This window comes from Grammomys surdaster, unplaced genomic scaffold (genome assembly GCF_004785775.1).
Source record: "Grammomys surdaster isolate TR1022 unplaced genomic scaffold, NIH_TR_1.0 125979, whole genome shotgun sequence".
NCBI lineage: Eukaryota > Metazoa > Chordata > Mammalia > Rodentia > Muridae > Grammomys > Grammomys surdaster.
The window spans coordinates 5027022-5050631 of NW_021620795.1; the positions used below are offsets into that span (position 1 = coordinate 5027022).

The 23610-nt window shown below is 47.7% G+C and overlaps 2 protein-coding genes across 4 annotated transcripts in view; one reads left to right on the forward strand and one right to left on the reverse strand.

The window, feature by feature from the left end:
• Positions 1-825: 825 nt before the first annotated feature.
• Il17rb (interleukin 17 receptor B) lies at positions 826-14019 on the reverse strand. 2 transcript variants are annotated; one of them, XM_028754101.1, is made up of 11 exons: positions 13868-14019; positions 11630-11654; positions 10782-10922; positions 8950-9077; positions 8234-8360; positions 7088-7135; positions 5685-5827; positions 5265-5330; positions 4120-4219; positions 2941-3036; positions 826-2125 (listed from the first exon to the last, which is right to left on the reverse strand). In XM_028754101.1, exons 1-11 carry the CDS (start codon positions 13925-13927, stop codon positions 1560-1562), a joined length of 1500 nt encoding a protein of 499 aa, XP_028609934.1. In that variant the 5' UTR covers positions 13928-14019; the 3' UTR covers positions 826-1559. The 2 variants fall into 2 exon arrangements, with proteins under 2 accessions (XP_028609934.1, XP_028609935.1); XM_028754102.1 differs by having other exon boundaries at positions 1471-2125; positions 5265-5338; positions 5684-5827; positions 13868-13927.
• A 127-nt stretch (positions 14020-14146) lies between these two features.
• Positions 14147-23610, forward strand: part of Chdh (choline dehydrogenase) — a 32822-nt gene continuing 23358 nt past the window's right edge. The window contains exon 1 of one of the 2 annotated variants that reach the window (XM_028754095.1): positions 14147-14399. The gene's annotated coding sequence lies outside the window, so the exon portion shown is untranslated. The remainder of the gene's footprint in view (positions 14400-23610) is intronic. The other variant, XM_028754096.1, reaches the window with a different exon arrangement.

Genomic DNA, 23610 nt, shown 5'->3' on the forward strand with positions numbered 1-23610 from the left:
TTTTCTAGCAGTAGCTAGGAGCTAAAGTGGTTGGTCTGGGTTCTGTGCACATCATACAAGGTCCTTTTGGAATTAAGCACTGTCTTTGTAACACACACACACACAGATACTTGCACATACACGCACACACCCACTCAGCAAAGGCAGGAGCAGGAAGGGTAGGTGGAGCAGAATCATTTAGCTGGCTGTTAGGCATCTGCTTCTACCGTGTCTGTCACTAGACTTGTCATGGGGAGGACTGGGAAACAGGTAAAAGTGGGTCAGATGAGCCATGGAAATAAGCATGGACTGTAGCAGTCTCAGCACTGCTGGCTCCGTAAGAATAACCTTCTTCTGACCTCAGGCACCAAGCACATGTGGTACACAGACATATATGCAAGCAAAACACTGCTATATATAAAATGTATTTTTAAATGCATGTGGAGTGTCCTAGGAAGCCAGAAGAGGGCTATCAGATTCCCTCTGAAACTGGAGTTAAGATGGCTGTGAACTGCCATGTGGGTGCTGGAAACTGAACCTAAGTCCTCTGGGAGAGCAGCCAGCGCTCTAAGCCTCTGAGCCATCTCTCCAGTCCTTGGTTTTTTATTTAAGCAATTGATTATAGAAAACATATATTACTTCAAGAGAGCTAATATCACTTTAAGAATTAGTTTGAACTTGAACAAGAGATGTTATGTAATAACCAAGGACTTGGGGAACTACGATAGTGGACAAGTAACTGGACAAAAGTAGACACTAGATTATAGGTAATACACGTTTGTTTGTTTGGGACAGAGCCTCACTATTACACTCACAGAGGTCCTCCTGCCTCTTCCACTTGAGTGCTGGGATTAAAGATATGTGCCACCACAACCAGCTGGTGATGTGTTTTTATATTTACTTAAAAAGTCACCTGTGAGGGACTGGGATGTATTTCAGTGGCAGGGCATTTGTCTAGCATGCATAATACCCTGGGTTCAATTCCTAGCATTTCTAAGATAAAAAGTAAAGGTAACTGTCCAAAAGCTTGGCAAGGGAAAGCACTGTACAAACAAGAAACAGTCCAGTGATTACATAGACACTGGGTCATCTGGTCAGGCCAAATGTGTCCAGCTTGTATGTGCAATAGGCTCTTTCTCTTAGGAAGCTACAATACTAGTGAGAGCCTCCCAAACGGAGGATTCATTAATAGATTAAAAGGTTACAGGACTAAACCAGCCTACGTGCAGCATAGAGTGTGGGCAGTGCAAGACCAGACACCTGACTGGGAGATGCCTTACTACCTCATGGCCAGAGTGCGTAGTTCTCAGGGATAATCATTACCCGGCGCTGGGCATCTTCACAAATCTAGGTTCCACTCATTAATGTCTCTAACTGTATTGTCCTCGTAAAGCCAGCTAATGTCTAGCCTCAGGCATGTGTGCTCAAGGTCTGACTCTGCAAACTCCAGTTTTAAAGCAAGTTTTGTACATAGCACTACCTACACTCAGCCTATATAGTACATTTCAGGGTCACCACAAAGCGTTTGTCACTGGAAGGAAGCATGTCAAGGCTTCAGGATCTCTCTTTTCCTGGGTGGACTACAAGGGTGAACAGCTACCATGGCAGGCTTGTGACCGTTTCTTCATTGACATGCTTTGCGTAGCCTTGAGAAGTTCTGTGTGGAAAGCTGTGGCATCCTTCATGAGATGATACTGGGGGCAGACACTCAGGGCGTTATAGTCGCCTTTGAGCTCTGCTCCCCCAAGATAGACCACCAGGTATTTGTGCAGATGCGTCTGGCTGCTGAAATCGCTACAAAAAAGGTTAAAGGCAAGAGGGAACAGATCCTGAGAGTTCTCCCTGGCACTGCCCTCATTGTGGCCACAGACACTGTCACAAGGGGTGGGGACGTCACTGGGAAGAAGGAAGACCACTTTATCTGCTGCTTGCTTCTGAGTGGTAAGCCACTGCACCGGCCCCAGCTCAGCGATTTTCTTCTTCTGCCATTTCTCAAGGATGACCTCACTTCTGCAGTAGTTGTGAAGAAAGTCAGTGAAGTGACAGACTGTGTGATGGAAACATATCTCAGCTGGGTAAACCACCAGGACCTTCACGAGGGGCAGGAGCCTGGTGGTAATAGGAAAGGCCGTCTTCATGCTCCTTCCTGTGGGGGGAAAACACTGTTAGTTGTACAGCACATAGCAGGCCCTTACAGTAATCTAAAACCTCACTACTAAACAATCCCCACCAGACAGTGTCAGCCAGGGTCAGGGTCAGAGCTTTGTTCCTGACAGAAGAATTCCTTGATAGTCCTTTTGAATACCTGAAACAATGATGCTTGAATCTTAAAAAAGCATTTTAAAAGATGTGATTCTAAGTCCTTATCAATAAACCAGCCTTCATAGTCAAGCCCTGTTCTTCTCAGATGAACTCAGCTATTGAGGTTTGAGGGCACAGTGTTTGAAGCAAGTTGCTAACACTTCTCTACTGAGACACAGATATGACCTCTACCCATCATTTTAGGGTTGGGCCAACTGTAGTTTGTACCATTTTCTCCCTCCAGGTGGTAGAGTTTTTCTACCTCTATAAAGCTTAGCCCCGCACTGGGATCCACACAAGACTGTAGAAAGTGACTGTAACCCTATAGAAACATGGCACCAACAGCATCCTCTCAATGCAAATAGTCTTGAGGTGAAAGTTCATGTGACTTTCTTAGCTTAAAAGTATGGAGTTAATCTTCTGCCATGACATAGGAATAACCCCCAGGGTACAAGAGCGCCTTTTGGTTTTTGAGACAGATCCTCGTGGAGCTCAAGCTAGCCTTGAACAGTAATTGATGATATCCTTGAACACCCTTCCTCTCCCTCTCAAGGGCTGAGAGTTCAGGTTTATGCTGCCACAGCTAGCTAGGTTTCTTTTTCTACACATGCAGGTGGAGAGTATCTCATTAGAGGGTCTTCAGAAAGTGACCACCCTTACCTTGCCTCCAAGTTAGGTAGATCCCAGCTCCCAGCACCCACACAGCCACCAGCAGCACCAGGAGGAGAGGCAGCCAGCCTCCCAGCATGCTTCTGTCTGCAGGAAACAGCTCTGTCACCCTTTTGTAAATGGATTCTTTAACTCTCCTTGGAAGTTTAGACCTCTCAAACCCAGGGCTAGAAGATCTTTAGCGGGGTCTGCTGATTAAGGGTTCTTTGCTGGTATCCAGGTCTCTTCCCCCCCCCCCCAAAAAATGTGTTACTATGGGCTGGAGCAGTGGTTCAGCCATTACAGGCTAGGCTCACAATAACAAAATACTAGTGTGATGTGTGTGTGGAAGGCAGGGACAACTTTAGGATATGTGTTCTCTCCTTTGAACATGGTTTCCAGGAGAGAGCCAACTCAGGTTGTAAAACGCATGTAGCAAGTGAGCGTATCCACAGGCGTTCTCCCTGGATTCTCAGCAGGAACTGGGAGCCATTCTCTAAACTCAGGTTTCTATTCCTTAGGCACACACGCATTTGTGCTGTGGCAGCTCAAGTTTGAAGCTGGGTTTTTTGTTGTTGGAAGAATTTTGATCCTTGGGATGAGTTTACATACATAATGCACACATACCAGCATGCCCACACAGAAGTCAGGGCTCTAGGGTAATTAGCAGAAGCTTGTGTGGCTGACAAGAGCCTTTCGGCCCCACCCATGGGCTAGGTTCAGAACATTCTGTTTGTCGGTAAAAAGAACCAAGGCATCTCTAAGTCCAAAGACATTTTCCAGAACATGCTCTCAGGCACCAAGGAAGCGTCTGTTACTGCCAGTATTCCTGGTTTGTTAACAAAATAAGGTTTAGAGAGAACCGGAATGTCTTGCAATGCATACTCCCTCATGGACCCAGCCAGCTGCTCGCTCCAGTCCTTGATTCCCATTCCAAAGCCTCAAGACACTTATAACAGCTCTCCCCGCCTTTTGTATACCCTGCTTTTGAAAGAGAGTGCCTTCATTTAAAACAAGCCTTTCTTCCTGGCCCTGAGCTCTGTCGGGCAGCATAGGCTGTCACGGCAGTTCGGGGCACACAGGCAGGGACCACTTAATGCTCCTCACAGACAACAGCATAGCTTGTTAAATATAAGGGGCCTGTGCTTCCTGAGCCTCTCTGACCATTCTGTGGTAATGACTGGTACTTACTGTCATCTGGAGGGAAGGGAGCACTTGTCTCTGAGCAAAGTACAACTGTCCCTTCTCGTCGGATGCAGTCATTGTTGCAGGTGTGTAAATAAGGGGTCAGCTGAGGAGATGGGGCAATCAGAAAGTTCTTGAGTGCCTCAGGAAATGTTCTACAGTGTTCCCACTTACAACAGCCCCCCTCACACACACACACACACCTTTCTTTTCTTTCTTTCTTTCTTTCTTTTTTTTTTTTTTTTTTTTTTTTTGCTTTTACCTCTTGGCATGTTCAATTCTCTGCTTGGTTGTACTTCTGTAACCCACAAAGCCAATCTGGTGACCCAAGACCAAAATGCCTGCAATGCCCTTGAACTTTGTACCTGATACTGACATGGTATTTTCCTAATCTAAAAGGGCAGCTCCATCCCAATAAACAGAAATCTTCTCCTGGACAGCAGGAGGTGATAAAGTCCACAGCTTCCTGAAAGGAGCAGTCACTGTGGTGCCGGGGTCTGCTGTCTTGCTCACCCTGAGTCCTTGGTGTTCCAGGGAGCAGAGAGTGACTTGGGTGTGGTGTTGCACTGTGGCTCTCTGCATACCCATGTTGTAAACTGCAGGGACTTCCTGTTGTTACCTGGGCCAACCGAGCCCCCCCCACCCCCCCCTCCCCGCCCAGAAGATGAACAGATGAACAGTTGCTCTCCAGAGTTCAGGCATTGACCTGCACTACAGCCTTCCAGCCTCAAACATTTGCAGCTTCACTTTTCAATTAAAACTGAGACTTTGGGGAAATAAAATGGCTGTCCTATCTCAGAATGAACTCTGAGAATCTGTGATAGTAAATAGAAATGAAGACACTTTGGAAAGTCAACAGCCACTAGTCCAAACAAAAGACACTACAGTGCAGAGTCAGCTTTCTGATCTCACCACTGTGAAGACCAATAAGGAGTCTTAACAATAACACTGCTTGACTGGGGAGAGACTTGCCACCCTTAAAAAGAAGCATCAGGGGGCTAGTTTGTATCAGCTGTTGAGTACTTCCAGAATTCAAGACATCCTAGGTTTAGTCCCTAGCATCCCACCACACATACACATACAGAAAGCATCCATGGTGGAGCGACCACTTCTCTAGTGTCCCTCCCTTCCCAGACTACTGTTTAACTCACCTGAACCATGGCACCTTCGCTCTCCTCATTCACCAGAATGGCTACAGATGTCCTTGTCAGTTTATTCTGGTGCAGACAAGTGAGACACAGTCAAGAGCTATAAGTCACACTCGTGTAGAGACTGTCAGTGACTAAGCCACCCTTCCTGACTGGCTTCTGATGCATCAGACTCTGAATAAGGACTCATTTCAGAACCCTAAAATTTCTGCCTTTAGTTGATTTTAGACTCCTCATCTCCAGATGCCTACAGAGACTTGTTTCTACTACATTAATCAAGGTAGCCCTAGTGTTAGACAACAGTTAGCTTTGGCTCTCTTGAAAGGAAACCTATTCAGAGGATCCTAAAATGTCTGTACTTCCCTTCAAGATCCCGAAACTAGAGGTTGGAGTGGGTTGGGGTGGTGATAAGAGGAAGAGTACCTCCAGCACTCTAGAAACCCCCAATATCATATCCCGTCGGATGAGAACCATGTATCTGTTTCCAAGGGGATTGGTTGTAAAATTCACTTCAACCGTCTTCTCGTCCTTCTTACAAGCAGTGATATTTGGGTCCCACAGGCTTCCTGCAAGTTGAGAGAGTACTCTGATAACTCTTCCCTTATCTGAGTCCCCAAGGGGGCTTTACAGAAACAAATCTAAATCTTTAGGCAGACACCCAAGAGACAGGGACTATAGTTTATCTTTTAACACTATTCCAAGAATCCAAAGTATCTGATGTCCAAGAAAGTTTAGGGACTACCCACAATGCCGCTACTTTGCTACAAAAGCTTCCTTGAGCTGGTAGTGGTAAGTACAGATCTCAGTCTATGACTGGGTTTGGTGCTCACCCTGTATTTTGAGGTGAGAGAGCTAGGGCGGGAGGAAGAGCCTCAGTTTAGGAGGTAGGAGGTATGTCCCAAAATATGAAGGAAGTACACTGAGCCTCAGGACTTACAAGGACATGCTGGCAGCCTTACTGAATACAAAGAAGGAAGGAAATGCACACAGCTTACAGGGATCCCTGGCAGACCAACTATCAGAAAGTCCATTGACTCACTCATATGACTTGCAAATAAGACTGGACAAGCTTCCAGGAACATGTGTATATAATACCACAGGTTATCTTCCCTCCCGGAGGGACCATTTTGGGCCATGGCTGGCAACTGGCTCTAGGATTGAATTGGAGCCGATTCCAGGTCCTGGACTTCACCCCCCTCACAGCTCCGTTCTTTCACAGTGCTCTCCCGCAGCCTCACTGACTCCATCAGTATCACAAGACTGTACTGCTCGGAAGTTTATACTCACCCCTAGAAGCTGGAATGAGGGACTGACTATCATTTAAAAAAAGCTCCTTCATGATTGAAAGGAAGTCCTAAGAGTCTACCATAGTGAAGGGAGTCTTCTGAGAAGGCAACTGGGGCCTTACTTGGACAAACTCTCATGCTCTTTGTTAATCCAAACAGAAGGTACCCAGAGCCTCTACTGACCACACGTCAGTTGTGATGAGCAGCTGTAAAGGCTAACGGGACTCTTCTCTAGTCACTAAACAGCTTTCCATGGACACTGCTGTTAAGTGGGATTTGGGATAAAGTGTTAGTTTAGCATAGGGACGGAGGTGGTTTCCTGTAGCTGTTGCTATACTATGTAAACCTAAGAGCCTGCTCCCATCTGGATAGCCTCCCATCTGGATAGCTGCTCAGCCCAGAGCCACTCCAGCAGCTCCTTCACTGAGTGACTTAAAGACCTTCCATCTCTACATCTCAGGTATTCATCTGTCTGAGGATGGACGGGCCCCAGTCAGGAGTATCTCCAAGTGACAGAAACACAATGCTACATCTACTCACCCGCCTCGATGCACTGTTTTTTGTATTTCATTACATGGTTTAGGCAGCCTGGGAATGTGAATGAAAGTTGTTGAGTAAAGGGTATCTGTATTATAACCCATTGCCCAGTCAACAGACAGACAGACAGACAGACTACATACAGCATACACACACTTCAGATATGAGAGAGACAGCAGATCTAAACAGGGCACTTAACATTTTACTGTTAAACAGAAAGTCATTCTCCCATGGAAGCTTTAAGTAAGCTCTTCTAAGTACAACCTTTATCAAAAGTCTCCGGGAGGTGACTTGGAAACCGAGAGTTGAGAATACATACAGGTCTGTCTCTTCCAGACATGAAGCTCCAGTGGTGAGTACCCAGATGCCTAGTAGGCACGACCCTCACCAACAATACCACACACCCCAGATAGGACAGAATGAGAAGAGTCCACTGCCTTCTGTGGGATTCATACCCAAGCCTCATATCCCTGGCCTATATTCTAAGCAAGATCAGACTAGTTCAGATTGGAAACAATCTACATAATGTTTGACAAGGTCATGGAAAAGCATGGCCAGAGGCTGGGGTGGCGTAATGACTGAGTGCCTCTGGGGCAGGAGGAAACTGTAAAGGAAAAGCAGCTGAAATCCAAAGAGCCTGGTGTCAGCTGCTGGAAATACACCGACGTTACTTCCTTGTTTTCACAAGTGCACCCTGAATACAAGATGCTGACAACTAGTGGAACCGGAACTGGAGAGCTGCAGGGAAACAAACATGCTATGTTTGCAACTTTTTGAAAACCATCCCCAAATAAAACTCACTTTAAAAAAAGGACACTCCCCTCCAGTAAAAAATCCAAATAAACAGTGAGCTTTGGTGTCATCAGGAAGCTAAAAAGTACTGTGTAGTAAATGGTGTGACACCAAAGCCACCCTGGATGGCTCAAGGCATCAACTGCAAAGGACCGGAGTTGAAGCTTCACCATTGCTCTGTGTACTGCCTAGAGCAAGTGCTTGGAGAGATGGTGCATTTCGTGTCCTGCCTGGCACCCAAGAACATGATTTCCCACATTTACCTAACTTAACACTCTACCCTGAGTGAGGACTGCTTAGTACTGTGTTCACACATGTGATACAGTAAGACAGAACCAAAGAAGTGAGGACGTTTACCTGGTGAGGTGAAGTTCACAGACAAAGAAGGGCTGTCCTCATTCATATTAGCATTGGGGATGTTATGGGCGCCGATGAGATAGAGTGTACTCAGCTCCACAGGAAAGCCTACATAGGAGAACGTCCACTGCAAAGCAAAGCAAGGCATCTGTACAGTACAAGAGCAGAGTAGCTGTGTGGGGCCATTTTCATTTGTAAAATTTTTCACATTTACATATTGCATGCGTACATGCATGCATGTGTACATGCATGCATTAGTTGGAGATCATACCATGGTGCATGTGGGAACTTGGTCATCTTGAAGAAATTGTTCTCTCTCTACCATGTAGGTCCTATGGACTGAACCTAGGTTGTCGAGCTTGAGGTCCCCTGCCCCCCTTTTCATTTGCCATTTAATGGAGCATTTCTATGCTCCAGCTGATCCAAGTCTCTGGCCAATGTCTATGCAGGGAATGGACCCAGCCCAATTTACTGATATAACTCAGAATCAGAGAAGTGTGGCATTTTAGAGCCAGGATACAATTTAAGCTCAACTCCCCTCACTTCGTTGGGTATTGAGTCTCAAAGATGCTGCCTTCTTCAGGCACTGAGCAGACAAGTAGAGCCTGAAGCCAGCCATTTTGGTCTGTTCTGCATCATCAGGCCTTTCTGAAGCATGCTATTCATGTTCCCCATACAAAGGGTTTGTCTGTCAAGGACAGCTTAGAAGTACTTGCTTTGCCGCCGGAAGGTCTGGTCTGGCTTTGGAAGGCCTCTGTGTAGTTGCACCTCACACAGCTGTATGAATTCATGTTGTTTTTGCCGCTCACACAGATCTTGGTGGCCTTCAACAAGCGGATGCTGGCTGCAGAGACAGTTAAGTAGGAGGTTGCTTTCGTTAGGTTAGCACTTACGTGGCTCACACATACTCAATAGTTTAAAAGCTTTGTCTTGTCTGATGTGTACCGTGGTACCCAACGTGCAGATGGAGTAAATGAGGTTTTAGGAATCTCAGGGGTATTCTGCCTGAACTTCCACAGCTCATCAGCAGGAGGTGCAAATTCAAATTCCAAAGCCCAAGACCCCTGCTGTTCCTAGGCTGGCTTGAGTTGTACAAAGTGCCTGTGGTTAGTGATGCATCTGTCCTGTTGAAGATAAGACATCTGCTTCGGATCTGCACATATCCTAGGGTGCATCTTTCAATGCACACATATTCTTCTTTTAGCACTTCTTTTAGGTGTGCCTAAGGATGGAATGAATGGGTCCTATACACTGTGTATTTCTGGTTTAGTGGATGCTTTGTGCTTTAGCCTTGACTTTGGGTTTTGTTGTTTGTTTGTTTGTTTGTTTGGTTGGTTGGTTGGTTTTTGGTTTTTTTTTTTTTTTTTACAAAGACCCTTAAAGCATCAGTACCAGACTATGCCTGTTTTGACTGTCCTATGTCCATACAAATCATACTTCCTCGTCTGTCTGTTCCTCCATCCCTGTATTTCTGAGTTCCCTTTAAAGTCCATAATAACATCAGCTAAAGACCTCACCCTGTTTGATGTGGGGCCGAAGCCTATTGTAGCATCTCACAGGAGTCTTCTGAGGCCCTGCCCTGGTCTTTCCAGCCCCACCCCACTCATATAGATCCAATACCTGTTTGGGGCATCCCTGGCTGCCTCTCCTACTACTCTGAAAAACAGACTGATAAAGCCTGTCACTGATCTGTTTTCCCAGCTCATAGGGACCCTTCTCCTGGCTCTTTCCACAACCTCCTTGAGTTTTTGAGACAAGGTCTCACCCTGTAGCCCAGGCTGTCCTGGAACTAGTAAATAGCCCAGATTGCCCTCAAACTTGTAGCAATCTCCTGTTTTAGTCTCCCAGGTGCTGAGCAAATGGAATCTTGATGAAAGCAAGTTTAGCTTTGGCAAATGGAAACCAGAAGCATAGGCATTAAGGTCCCTGGATCGGCTCGTTTAAGGAACTTGCATGTTGCTCTCAACATAATCTGGAGAAAATGCCGGGACTTTCATGTCATTTGAGAAGTAGGAAAGTAACCTAAGTAGAGCTTTTCCTAAAATGAGGGGAATCATCTCTTCCATGAAATAAGACTGAGGAAAGCCTTTGCTCATCAGTGACTTTGCACACTTACACACCCAGCCAAGAACTGCCCCCAGCCCAGTGCTGCCTATGCTTTAAATCACTTCCAAGCCAGAGTAGCTCCCAACCCCCCATCTGATGTCAAACTACTTATTTTATTCTTTCGTGTACCACTGTAGGCATGATTACAGACATAGCTGTATAGCTCTTAGTACTCTGGCTGCTTGTGTTTGGGACATTCATATTGTTACACACACACACACACACACACACACACACACACACACACACACACAGTTTCCACTCTGTGATTCCTTTTTGCTTTTGGTCATCTGCGTGCTGTTATGAATAGTGTTTCAGTACACATCCTAGGGTAGTATATGCCTATGTGCTTCTGGGGTGTGTGTGCCAAGGACTGGAATTAATGGGTCCTATGTCCTTCACATTTCTAGTTTAGTAGACACTATGACTGATGCAAACTTACCATCTGCCCGGAGTATCCAGCTTATGTTCATCAAAATAGAAAACTCCTCTGTCGCAACACTTGTCTTGACAAGTTCCACTTGGAGGTCCCTCAAATCTCCCGGAGTGAGTGTGTGTTGGACCATCCACTCTGGAGATGGCCCTGAGAGGAGGCAAGGAGACTTCATATGACACTCCTGTTTCGGGCCCAGTCAGAAGTTACTTCCTCCAAGTGTTCTCTCCTGTTCCATCACCTGTTCACAACTCACTTCTGCTAAGCAAAGCCAAACTCCTGGATGCTGGCAGGTTTAAGCACCCGAATAAATTCTCTTGGCCTCATGGTCCCAAATTATACAGCACATGGTGTGTTCCAGGGGTGTGTGTGTGTGTGTGTGTGTGTGTGTGTTGTGTTTGACATGTTTATTAGTGCCAGTCCTCCTTTCTCCAAGCCTCACCCAGGACTCCAGCCAGCTAGTCCACACTATGTATGACAGCTTTTTCTTAACCCCCCACCTTTGCTGCCACTGAGCCTTCCAGCTCATTCTTCCTAGTCACATTCTTAGACAAAACCCACCCATTCTTCAAAGGCTACCATGTCGGTTACCTATGTGTAAAACATTTGCTGCCTACTCCCAACAGTAGTGTCCCCCTCGAACCCTAATCTCTGTCCTCTGTGGGGTGGCAGGGGGTGGCAGGTTGCTTCCAACTTAGCCTGGCAAGTCTCACTCTGTCTGTGTGCTAATTCATCAGGAGGCCAACCCATTTCAAACACATCCTTACTCCCCAAATTCTGCCTTGAGAACCTCACTCCCGTTAACAAGGCAATGCACCAGGTCTCTCGTGACCTTGCCAGTTCTCTAATGCACCCACCTGTCTCAGGGCCACACTGAATAGTCTGCAGGGAAGAGAGAAACCAAATATCATGTTGAAGCCAGTAAACCACAATGCGCGCTTTACCAAATTAGGCAAAGCATCTTTTTCTTTAGATGCGTACACAGGTGACAAGTTTTCAAAGGGAAGATGAGCTGGGAGCTGCTCAGCAGTTAGGACAGCATGTTGTCCTTACGGAGGACCTGCACTTAGGTGTCAGCTCTCACATTGACAACTCACAGCTACCTGTGACTCCAGCTCCAGAATTCAATGTCTCTGGTTTCTGAGGGCGAGGGTATGTGTGTGTGCATGCACATACACACAATTAAAAGTAAAATTCTTTCCATTTTTTGAAAGAGAAGAGCTAGTTTGGTTGCACTTTACAACTTGAGGGGAATTAAGTTGTCCCACTGTAGCTGTGATGGACCACGGATTGGCCATTGGTGCACCTGATTTCCTAGCAGCTACTCACCCCCTTGAAGACTAAGTAGTCCGTGCGTGTTATCCACTCCTGCCTTGGATTACTGAGAGCCATGGGGAGGCCCCTTTTACCATCTAATGCTTAACTGTTGGTTTTCAGGATAATGTAGTATCTATTAACTTCTCCAAGTTAAGGGTTGGCTGTGCAGAGAGGAGAAGAAAACAGGTAGCCATGGCTGCAGCCCACAGCAAGACTCATATCATACTACTTTTTCTGATCTAGAACTCAGCTGAGCTACTTAGAAAACCAGGGGGAACTGTGATCTCATTTTTTTTTGTTTTTTGTTTTTTTTTTTGTTTTTTTGTTTTTTTGTTTTTCGAGACAGGGTTTCTCTGTATAGCCCGACCAGGCTGGCCTCGAACTCAGAAATCCGCCTGCCTCTGCCTCCCAAGTGCTGGGATTAAAGGCATGCGCTACCACCGCCAGGCTGATCTCATCTTTCTAAAACAGTTTTCTTTTTTTTTTTTTCTTTTTTCTTTTTTTTTGGGGGGGGGGGTTGAGACAGGGTGTCCCTGTGTAGCCCTGGCTGTCCTGGAACTCACTCTGTAGACCAGGCTGGCCTCGAACTCAGAAATCCTCCTGCCTCTGCCTCTCAAGTGCTGGGATTAAAGGTGTGCGCCACCACCGCCCGGCCTAAGACAGTTTTCAAAAACGTAAAAGTCATTAGTGTCTATGAAAAGCCAGTACTAAAACTCTTTGAAGTTTACATTAAAAAAATTAATATTATGGTGTGGAAATAGTATATTGAGCCTAAAACATTTATTTTAGTTGTCAGTAATCTTCAGTGGCAAGACACAATGTGACAAACCCAAGGGACTCTGGGATCTCAGCCCTCACATTTCCAAAACCTTGGTGAAGGCAGGAAGCAAAGGTTTTGATGGAGCAAATTCAGTTTGGATGAAGTCATCCATTGTCCTTTGCTTTGTGACATTCTCTTATTAAACAAATGAGCCACCTAGTAAGAACCAAGATCTAGTTGAATGGTAGCAAGGCAAGGTATAGAGAAAGCCAGGCGACAGCTCTACACTCAGTAGAGTTCATTCAATTCTCCTCACAGCTGTCCCCAGGACCATTTTCCTTTTGCATAGAGAGGGCAAGGACAGCGGCTGCTGGCGTCAGGACACCATAAGCAAGCTTTGACTTTCCACAGTCATCAAGGACACCTTATGCTGTGTGAATGGGATTGCGTCTAAATGCCTTGTGAGGATGAGCTTTTTCCTCTTGAATAACTAGAAAGATTCATTCATGGGAACTGGAGAAGAAAGGAAAGCTACCGTCAGGAGTCAACATGGCCCTAGACAGAAAGGAAAAGCAAGCAAGCAGACAGATGCAGGCTGTCTGTTGACCCAATAGGTGGCCAGCACAGATGTAAGCAATACTGTCCTGTTTGTCATCATGAACCCGGAGACGAGGCATACCTGTGTGAGTGGAGTAGCACCCTTTTTTGAGGAGAATACTAAGATTAGATGAGCTCAAATGCCCAGGGTAGCATCTGTGACAGTTCTAAACCTCACGTCCCTCCACCCCCGGGAAGCAGTCTGACAGCAGATACCTTCCAGGATGGGAATAGATGGATGGTATGAGTTCAAGGCCCATTGAGGTTATCTCAGGGGGTGCAAATCTGGCCCCTTTCTGAGGGTGGTCCATGGACAATTTCCTGGACAGTTGAGCCGGTAGGTCTTCATATGCTTGTCAGGGTTCAGCTAAAAAGATGGGAACCGAGGGAAAGGGTGCCCACGGTGGAGGGGGATGCTTACCGGCTCTCGGGGCAGGGCGCTCCTGTACATTGTAGCCAGGCTCAGCAACACTAGCAACATGGCCCGGCCAACGCCCACCACCACGCGGAGCTGGGGCAGGAGATTCAGGGTCCTCTTATCCAGGCGCCCGCGGCAGTTCTCCGGGCTCCGCCTCCCACAGTACTGCCCTGCCCTAGCCCGGGAGGGCGCTGGCCTGGTCCCAGGACAGTAAAGCGGCCGCCTTGTCGCCCTCGGGACTTGCGGGGGTGGGCGGGGTGCGAATGACTTGGGCCGGGGAGGACAGAAGCTCCTGCAGACGCCGTGTGTGTCGAGCCCCGCGCACAGGTGTGTGCCGCAGGCCAGGTGGAGCGACCGCACCGGCGCCTGGAGTCGGACGGAGCAGCCCCGGCCCGACCCGAGGAAAGCACGCGACACCCCGGGGCCGCCAGTTAAAGCGCAGCGGGCGAGGATCGGCGGCCACCGCCTTCTCGGTGCTCCTAGCTCCTGTCCTTCAGTGACCGACCGTCCCAACCCAGGTGCGGAGCTGTCCCGGGTGAGTAGCCAGCTTCGGGTCCTAGGCTGGGTGGGTCGGGAGGACCTGAAGCCTCCTTTACCCAAAAAGAGTCCCGGAAAGAAAAGGGGGAGGGACTCGAGCCACCGAAACTTTCTGGGCTTCTTTGAGGGAACCAGCGACCAGCGACAGGAACTTACAGTTACAAGGTAATAGTGATAGGAATCTCCACCCCAGGCCTCTCAGGCTTTCTGGTTAAGTGTATTTCTATAGAGTGAGGTCTGGCGGTTACATCTGGGGTCCCGAAGCTGGTGTCTCAGCACTGTGGGTTCCGAGCTGAAGTTCTGACATTTGACAGTAGTGCTGCTGCCTGAATGAGATCTGCTGGATTCTCCACCACCTCTCAGACCTTAATTCTGGGAAGGTGGGCAAGGGAATCATCCTTTTGAGATGAAATGGCTTGAGAGGGAGATAGTTCGGTATCGTTCAGAGTCAGAGAAAGGACTACAGAGCCTGGAATTCTGTTGCTTCGGCCCTTCCTATATTGGTAGCCTAGCTGGGACCATCAAACTTGTAGACAGTGGAATTGGAGGGAGGCCTCTGGCAGAAGTCTTGCTAGTCCCTGCTGAGAGCTTGGGTGGAGTCAAGCAGCTGTGTTTGCTGAAGCCCTACTAGGACATAAACTAAATTCATCAGCGAGACTCAGGTGAAGGTTCTGATTTTGATTCACCTGGAAAAGGCCCAATCCCTAACCTCTGTGGGATTGCAAGGAATAGTTTCCTGAGAAAATTGTTCTGGTTCCGGACCAAGGAGACTCACAAAGAGAAAGTTGTAGCCCCACCCCCACCTGGGACTGGGCCATCCAGAGCCCTCATTCAACCTCTGCGAGCTGTTCCGGCCCAGTGGTTCCTGGGAACACTGAGCTTTCATAGCAGCCTTTCTGAACAGTAAACACTTGCCTGCTACCAGGGTGCAAAGGTGCATGCTCTTCGCGTGAAGCTGAGCACTGTGACAGGAACATGCAAGGCCAGAGTGCCTGCCCTGGTGCAAAAGGAAAGTGGAGATGGCCTTGTTTTCCAGTTTCCATATGGGAACTTTGTCCCATGGGGCTGATGTTTAGATGGCAATCAGTCTTCAGTTTTGAAAAACAACCTGTGGGGCTGTGCAGACCAAGTAGGGGAGAACTCCCTCTCAGCTGAGCAAGTCACAGCTGATTGCCAACATGTGTTCATTCAGTGAGTAGCTGAGTGCCAATCCCTGGGCAGTCTTGGAGCTGCTCTGGCAGAACATACCCTGCTGTAGTAAGCTCAGGGCAAAAGGCAAGGGCTTTGGGGCAGTAAGGATAGAGAGGTCAGGCCCAGGGACAGGTCTGTGACTGTGAGTCAGCCATTTCTTGGTCCCTGAGGCAGAAAGGTGGGTAGGAGGTATTTCAGCCCTAGCAGGAAAGTTCTTGATGTCACATGAACACAGAAGCTGGAGTGACCTCACCTGACCTTGGCAAGGGGAAAGGGGACAAACATAAGGAATTGGGTACTGGATTGGCTTGGTTTGAGAAATGGGTCAGGGCAGTTGTCTGAGTTTCTTATCCCAGAGAAGAATATGGTGGCAAAGGAGAGAGGAAGAGTCAGGTGAAGGGGGTAAGAAGGGGTGGAAGAGACAGGAGAATGCCCAGGCCAGCATGCCAGGACAGCCTCCACACACAGCCTGAGAAGTGTCCCCAACCCATCCCCAAAGCCAGTGATGACAGGCTTAGAGATGACACTGCCCTGACTCTGAGACAGGGGTGTGTACCTGTGGCCCATGGGCAGTGGAAGGAAATGTAAGCAAGACTCTGCAGCTGCAGATGGGGTCATAACTGGGTGAAGAGGCTATACTGCCTGTCTTCAGGAATCCATCCTGCCACAAGTGTCCTCCTCACCCCACCATGATCCTTGTTGATTGAACATTCTGCCTTTAAGATGACCAGCTGGAGTGGACTCACTTGCTTAGGTGCCTAAGCCTGGTCATCAGAGGCAGGGCCACAGAAGTAAAGAGGGCTTAGCTTCTTCTGGATGAATAGCAAGCCACCACTCTCCTCAGAGCCTCAGTTTCCTTTCCTGTACGATCGAGCCATCATAGTGAAGAGGTGTCTAGAATCTGAAGGAAGCAATCTTCAGAGAGTCTTTGCATGCTGCCTGTAGTCATGCATTCAGTCTGCAGGGCTTCAAGAGCCACCGGGCACAGCAAGTCTTCATGTCCAGAGGCTCAAAGGCTAGTCGTTAAACTCCAGAATGAATGAACAAATTAGTACATGCCTTCCTCCAAGGCTGTGCCTAAGCCTGCACACCTGGGAAGATTGCTTTGGATTTCTTCCATCATGTAGGAGAAGGTTGCAGCACGGTCCAGAGCCTGGAAGATGACTCTGTCCATCACCCAGACTTCCAGCAGGTCTGAGTAGCTGCTGCAGCTGAGACTCCAAGCCTCCAAATTTGCTGGCTCTACAACTTAATTGCTATCACTTGGCCATGGCCAAAGCTCTCGGGCTCTTGCTACCTCAGTTTCCCCATGGAACTGACATCACCTCTGTCACTCTAACAGCACCGTCAGAAAACTCAGAAGAAAACAGAGTTGGAAATCGAGTTGAAGGGTTTAGATTTGGAGCAGGGGAGAGAAGACAATTTAAAAAAATGTTTTATTCTAATATCTCCATGTTCTCAAATGGAAAAATTCCTCAGACCCATATATAATCTTTATTATATATAGGTATATATATAATAAATATATCCATCCTGTATCCATCTGTATCCATCCTGGAGAGAACAAGGCTGTGAGGTTTGTTGACATACCCTGAGTCTAGCTTCCGCCCACACAGGTGGAATTTTCCACTTTGTTTTTTTTTGCAAATATTAATCAAGTCTCTGGGCGGTTAACAGTGGATGCATTGTTTTGTGAAGAGGGAGCCGGTTCTGGTGAATGCCAGCTGCCTGCCAGGGCTCTTTGGCCAGCCCTAACTGGGATAGCAGCCACTGGAGCATTCCTGCCTCTGGTGCTACCTCTGCCTTCTGTTCCACTCCAGCTGCTTGGACTCAGCCATGACTAATTTAATGCTATCTTTGAACCAGAAACCCTGAGAGTCACCCAGGGCTTGCCAGTCCTTGATCTTGAGCCTGGGCATAGAACTCCATATGTTCTCTGCCCAGTACAAGGGGCATAGAAAAACCTCAGACTCAGCCATGATTATAGTTCAGGGTTAATGCTACCCCAGCCAATTCCAGGAGGTGAAACCATGTGAGGGCATGACCTCTGGCGTGTGATCTCTGTCCTATGGACACTTGTGTTGATTTACGTGTTTTTTATTATCACATTGGGGCTTCAAAAAGTATAGACCACAGGAGAAGTGGGAAGCCATTTTCTACTCTCAGAGCCCCATTGTAGATGGGAGTCAGCCCCGTGGGGATGCACGGGAAGGCAGCTGGCACTGTGCAGGAAAGAGACGGCAGGATGATCTGGGGTTTGATTGCCTATGGTTGGGTTAACCTGCCGTTGATATTATTATTGGTCATAGTTGAAGGGTCACGTTCTGTATGTCATGGAAGAGAACATGGCTACATGGACGAGGTTCAGTGAGAAGGGGAGCGGGGTTCAGGCCATGACCTGTAACCCAGGGGAAATCTCCGTGTGCTTTGAACTTTGTATCTTTAAATATTTTAGATTTACTAGTTTTTTCCCCCCAAAATCTCAAAATCATGAATCTCCTGACTTAGCCTCGACCTCCTTGGTGGCAGGATTACAGGTATGCTCCACTGTGCAAGTTTTCCTTGTGCCCTCATAAAAACAAGAAACTATGAAGTAGTTTCCATTTTAAAGACTTACTTCTTGTGTGTATGAGATTTTGCCTGCCTGTATTTGTATGCCCTGCGTGCATGTCTGGTGCCTATGGAGGCCAGAAGAGAGAGCACTGGTTCCCCTGGAACTGGCGCTCCGTGTGGTTGTAAGCCACCATGTGGATGCTGGGACCTGAATCCAGGTCCTCTACAAGAAGGGCAAATGCTCCGAGCCACTGAGCCCTCTTTCCAGTCCCATTTCCAGTTTTATAAATCAGGAAACTGAGTCCAGTAGAGGCAGCGTCCTGAGTGTGGTTGAACTGTGAGCAGCTCAGGGATCTTGACTGCCAGCTTTCACTCTTCTGGAGATGAGACGTGAGCATGGAGCCCCACTGTATAAGACATCTACAAGTGTGTTTATTTTATAAGTTGATATTTGCGTCTTTATTTTGCATGACTCCCTCTGCCCCACCGCCCCGCCCCAAGGGGGAACACTACCACCATGTTCAGGAGTGTATTCTAGAACCCGAGGCTCTGAGAGCTGAGTGACCTCTAACATGATTCGTTTCTGCAGTGAGTTTAGTGATAGCTGTTTTCATTTAACTGTGGAGTAGTCAGATACCTTTAAGCCGCTCTCCCTTGCTGCTTTGGGACCTCCTGTGGCTAAAGATTCAGAAGTTTAGAAGGGGGCATGGCGTGTATTGGAGGCCTGAGCACATCTGTGAAGGGCCTGGAGCAGAGCAGGTGCTATGGACCCACATCTCATTCTCATTGGACTTGGAGGTGGCCTGGTGCTCAATAGAATGCAAGTAAACATGGGCTTCAGACCACGTAGGCTTTATGGAACTTTTGTTCTTAATGTAACCCTGGGTTTTAGGGCAAAAAGCCTGGTTCCAGCAGCCCCAGCAGGCTAGGCTAAGCCAAGCCAAGCACGCATCCCTGTATGCCAGTTAGAGATGGGGGGAGGTGAGAGCAGAGAGAGGAGGTTGAATCCATGTGGCCACGTTGGGAAGAATGGGTAAAGAGCCCAGTGACTCCCCAGCCTGGCAGGATGCATCTATATGGTTATTAAAGACAAGAAGAGAAGGCTGCAAAAAGACAGAAGACTTTAACCTAGAAAGGTTCAAGCCTGTCTTAAGAGGTAGCTATGAAGGAGAAAACAGCAGAAATGTTTGTGCTGGATTTGGAAAACCCGGGAGTAAGTTGCAACAAGAAGCCTGAGTTAGAAAAGATGAGATCTGAGACCCACTCTGTGGACATGCACTGTGCACAGACGTGTTCCATTACCCTATTTCTGCTGTAGAGGAACAAATAAAAAATTTTAAAGGAAAAAAATAAAAAGGAATGGGGCCAGGGCTAGAGGCACGCAGTCATGTCGAAGGTGTGGTCTGGTTGGTTATTGTCTCCTCTGATTCTACCATGTGGTCTGAAGAAGTCTTTATTGCTTGAGGGGACAACAAAGTGATTCCAATCATGGCCTCACCCAGAGATATTGGCCCCACCCAGGAACAATTACCCTCCTCTAGGATTGCTCTGCCCTGGTTGGTTCTGCTGTTGGTGGAATCCAGGGTAACTAACTTATCTCTCTCTGCCTCAGTCTCCAGGGGAACCAGATAGGCTAGGTGGATGGACACTGCTCATTTACATACCTCTGCAGAGTCAAGCAGGAGTGTGGCCTGAAGTAAACATGACACACACATGAAGTCAGAGAAGCCTGGTTTTCATCCTGCCTTTAATGGTCCTGTGAGCCCAAGGGGGTGTGAGTTCTTTGTAGTAACTGTCATTTCCACATCGCCTGACGCCTTCTGTTGTTTCTTAATGAAGTGCTGGAAAGCCAGACATCTCTGATAGACAGAACTAACGGGTTTGGGGAGGCTCCAGCATTCAGGGTGAAGTTTCTAGTGTGCTTGAACTTCCTGTGGTGAATGAGTAGGTATTCACTTACTTATTTTCAGATTCTTTTCATTTCTCACCGGCTGATCTTAAAACACACTGAAAAATCAACCCCAGTAATAAAGCAAGCCACACAAAGCCCTTTACATTGCAAGTCAAGATCACTTAACCAGACACCTAGAAAAGTTTCTCAACTTTGCCTTCCTTCTGGACTTATCTTCCAGAGAAAATCAGGATAGTGTGAGGGCCGCCTCAGTGGAGACTGCACTGCATTCTGTCACTTCTGACGTGAAGTGAGAGTTTGGTAATTGAGAAAAAATTTCTAATTTGAAAAGACAGCTGCAGCAAAGCATCTACAGAAGGCCTCAGGTTCCTGGGAAGAGTGAGCAGGGTCTGTTCAGTGCCTTACCAGCCCCTCAGCCTGTCCTTCAGCCTAGACCAGGCCTCTGCCTCCTGTCTTGATACTTTCTGTCCCTTCCTTGTGGGTGATATTTGAAATTCTCAGTCACCCCTGGTTGAAATCCTCCATGGTATGGAAATTTGAAAACATATGCAAATTTAGCTAGAGGGAACCGAGGTGGGAACTCCTGGTCTGCTCCCTTGTCTGAGTTTCCTGCCCTTCTGTCACCTGTGGGTAACCCTGGTTTTTTCTTTCTTTCTAGTCTTTGTGCGTTCTTTACAAAATTCATAATCTGCAATGCAAATATTATGTAAATACAGTATTGAGGAAATAAAGACACACAAGAATCTTTTTTCCTGCCAGCTTTTGTTTATCTCTGAAAATGTGTCCATGAGCAGCCCCCAAGACCACTGCATGTCACATCTGACAGAAAATGGTTTCTTATCTTCCTCAGATCTGAATTTTAGTCCCCAGGATCTTAGCCACATGGCCAGACACAAGCGTACCTACCTCTTATTTCTCTCACAAACTGCAGATCCACCCCTACCCTATTGTCCCACCCCATCGCCACCATTTTATTTGTTTGAGTTTATTTTTAAGAAATGTGTGTGGTTTCCTCTCATAGATTCTGTGCACAACGGCCCTCAAAAGTCTCGTGTTTTCTATATTTTCTGTGCTTGGTGGGTAGTGCATGATGGGCATATCTGAAAACACGATGTCACTCTGGTTTAAGTGTAATTAGCATCACAGTATTTCAGGCAGGGTATTTTGCAGGTGCCACTGCAGCCTTCCATTTAGACTCTATCCCTAGATGAGGAAAGGAGTCCTTTGCTTTCAGCCATCTCCTTTGCATGATGTCGCCTTGGTGAGGTCCAAGCTGACCCTTACCCGTTTCTTTTCCTACTTCTTCTGCTTCCAGGAACCCCTCATTCTCAGGACACTCCAGCAGCCACTGTGGAGAGTATGGCGGGGGAGTAGTGGCAGCAGTGAGGACATTGTTAGGGCACGGTGGGGAGGGTTCTAGGGAAGGAGCTGTGGAGCCTGAGCAGACAGGGCCTGTGGGGTGGACAGAAGTGGATACATATCCCTTAGAAGTCAGTGATGTTCGTACCATGACTTCCGCGCTCACCCCTTCCTATTTTTCTAGCATGTGTTAATCTCTACCTGATTCTGGCAGCTTTAGGCTCCCTCACTGCTGTTGGTAAATGAACCAACCTCCCATCTCCATTTGGTCCCCGCTGGGTACAGCTTGATAACTCAAGCCCACCAGGCTGCCAGTCTTTTTGCTGCTCTGACACCTGTGCTGGGCCTGTCACAAGAAGGGCCTTTAATTCCCCTGAAGAATAGAGTTCATTTTCCTCTTGTTGCCCTGTTACTGCACAAGGGCCCAGACACAGACCTACAGTGCTCAGCTGGAGCCACTGTACCATGTCCCCATCTGCTCTGAGGTCCTCTTGGCTGTTCGGTCCGCTCACCCATGTACAGCACAGCACAGCTCCTAGCTGGAGTATACCATCCTTGAGCCAACCTGAGCTGCTTCTATCCCCTTCTGCTGGTCCCTTACCCATGGGAAAGCACCTTATTGCATCCTATCTTCTTAATACACCTTGGGCAATCAGTGTCCCCACATAAGACTTCAAGGGAAAGAGGTGGCAGATTAACCCCTCCACTCCCCACACACAGGAGCAACATATCCCCTGATCTGCAGTATAATGGCTGCTTTTCTTATAACTGTGACCAAATTCCCAACAGAAACAGCTTCAGAGTAGAGATGTTTACTTCGATTCATAGTTTGTTATGGTGGGAAGGCATGGTGGCCCAGTAGGTCAGTTACCGGGTACCAGAGCTTGTAGCAATGGCTTTGTGCAAGTTGCCAACAAAGGAGTGTACCAGGAAGAGTGGGCTGGGCTGTAACCTCAAGGTCCATACCCAGTAACCCATGCCCCAGCCATGTCTCCCTATCCCAAAGGTTTCACAACCTCCCAAGGCAGCTGCAGACCAAGTGTTCAGACACATGAGCCCAGGGAGGATTGTTCACATTCACACTGTAAAAGGCAAATGGGTTTGTAGGCCATGTTAGCTCCCCAGGGCTCCCCACCTGCTGTTCTGCTTCTGATGATGACCACCACGGAGATCAGCTAGAGAGTAGGGAGGGACGAAGAGAGCAAATTCTTGACTACAGAACCCAGTGTGTCACTTGAACTGGAGCAGGCACTATGAGAGAGAGATAGGAGATTGTGGCATTCGGTATGTGTCCTTGGAACTAAGGAGCAGCCCAGGGTGGGGTGGGATCAGACAGGCAGACAGAGACCAGCTGGCTTAGGAACAGCAGGGACCCTGAGGTCATTAGGAAGCTCTTTCTGGTATTTTAGGGAGTTGGTTTGCCTGGGATGGAGGTAACAGTGAAATTCCTGTTAGAACCACTAGACCATAAATTTCAGCTCTGAGACTGAGACTCCAAGCTGGGCTGCCCCTGCACTCACCCAGAAACACTATAGGTCTGGCGATGAGGTAGTGGTGCTGCCAGCCAGGATCTGCTGGGTTCAAGAAAGCAGCCAAACCTTTGCCAAGTCTTTGGCCTCCTTGGCTCTGGCATAGGTGTTTGGTGCCTCATGCCCACCCCGTGTCCAGACTGTTACCTTTTTGGCTGCCTCAATGCAGCTTAGTTGGTAGAGACTGTGGTGGAGGTGGGTCTATCTTCTGACTTGACATTTTGGGGCTTGCTTCTCTTCAAGTAGTACTTGTGAAGATCCTTGTATCTCCTTTACCTCTGGGGGACTTAATGGCACAACCCATGTCCAGTGCTCAGCACAGGCAACTGTGTCTCTGGACAGTTTGAAACATGGTACAGTGTCCCTGCTTGTCCCTGCTTGATGACATAGAGGCTCTTCCTACTGGCACAAACCCACTCTCAGTTGGCACCCTCATCTGGGTTCTCTGGAAATTGCAAATCAAAGGGCCACTATTTAAATGAGTTCATAGGACTCTTTTATATGGATGGACACACTTTTTAGTAACGTTGTTGGTGAGTTTTGAGGTTGTAGTTTCTTTGTGGTGCTAATGACCCAGGATGGGACCCCTGGGGCTTTCGATCTAGCTGTCCATCAATCCTTTTAAACTTCTGGAAGTGAGGTGCTTGAGACCAAGGACCTTAAGA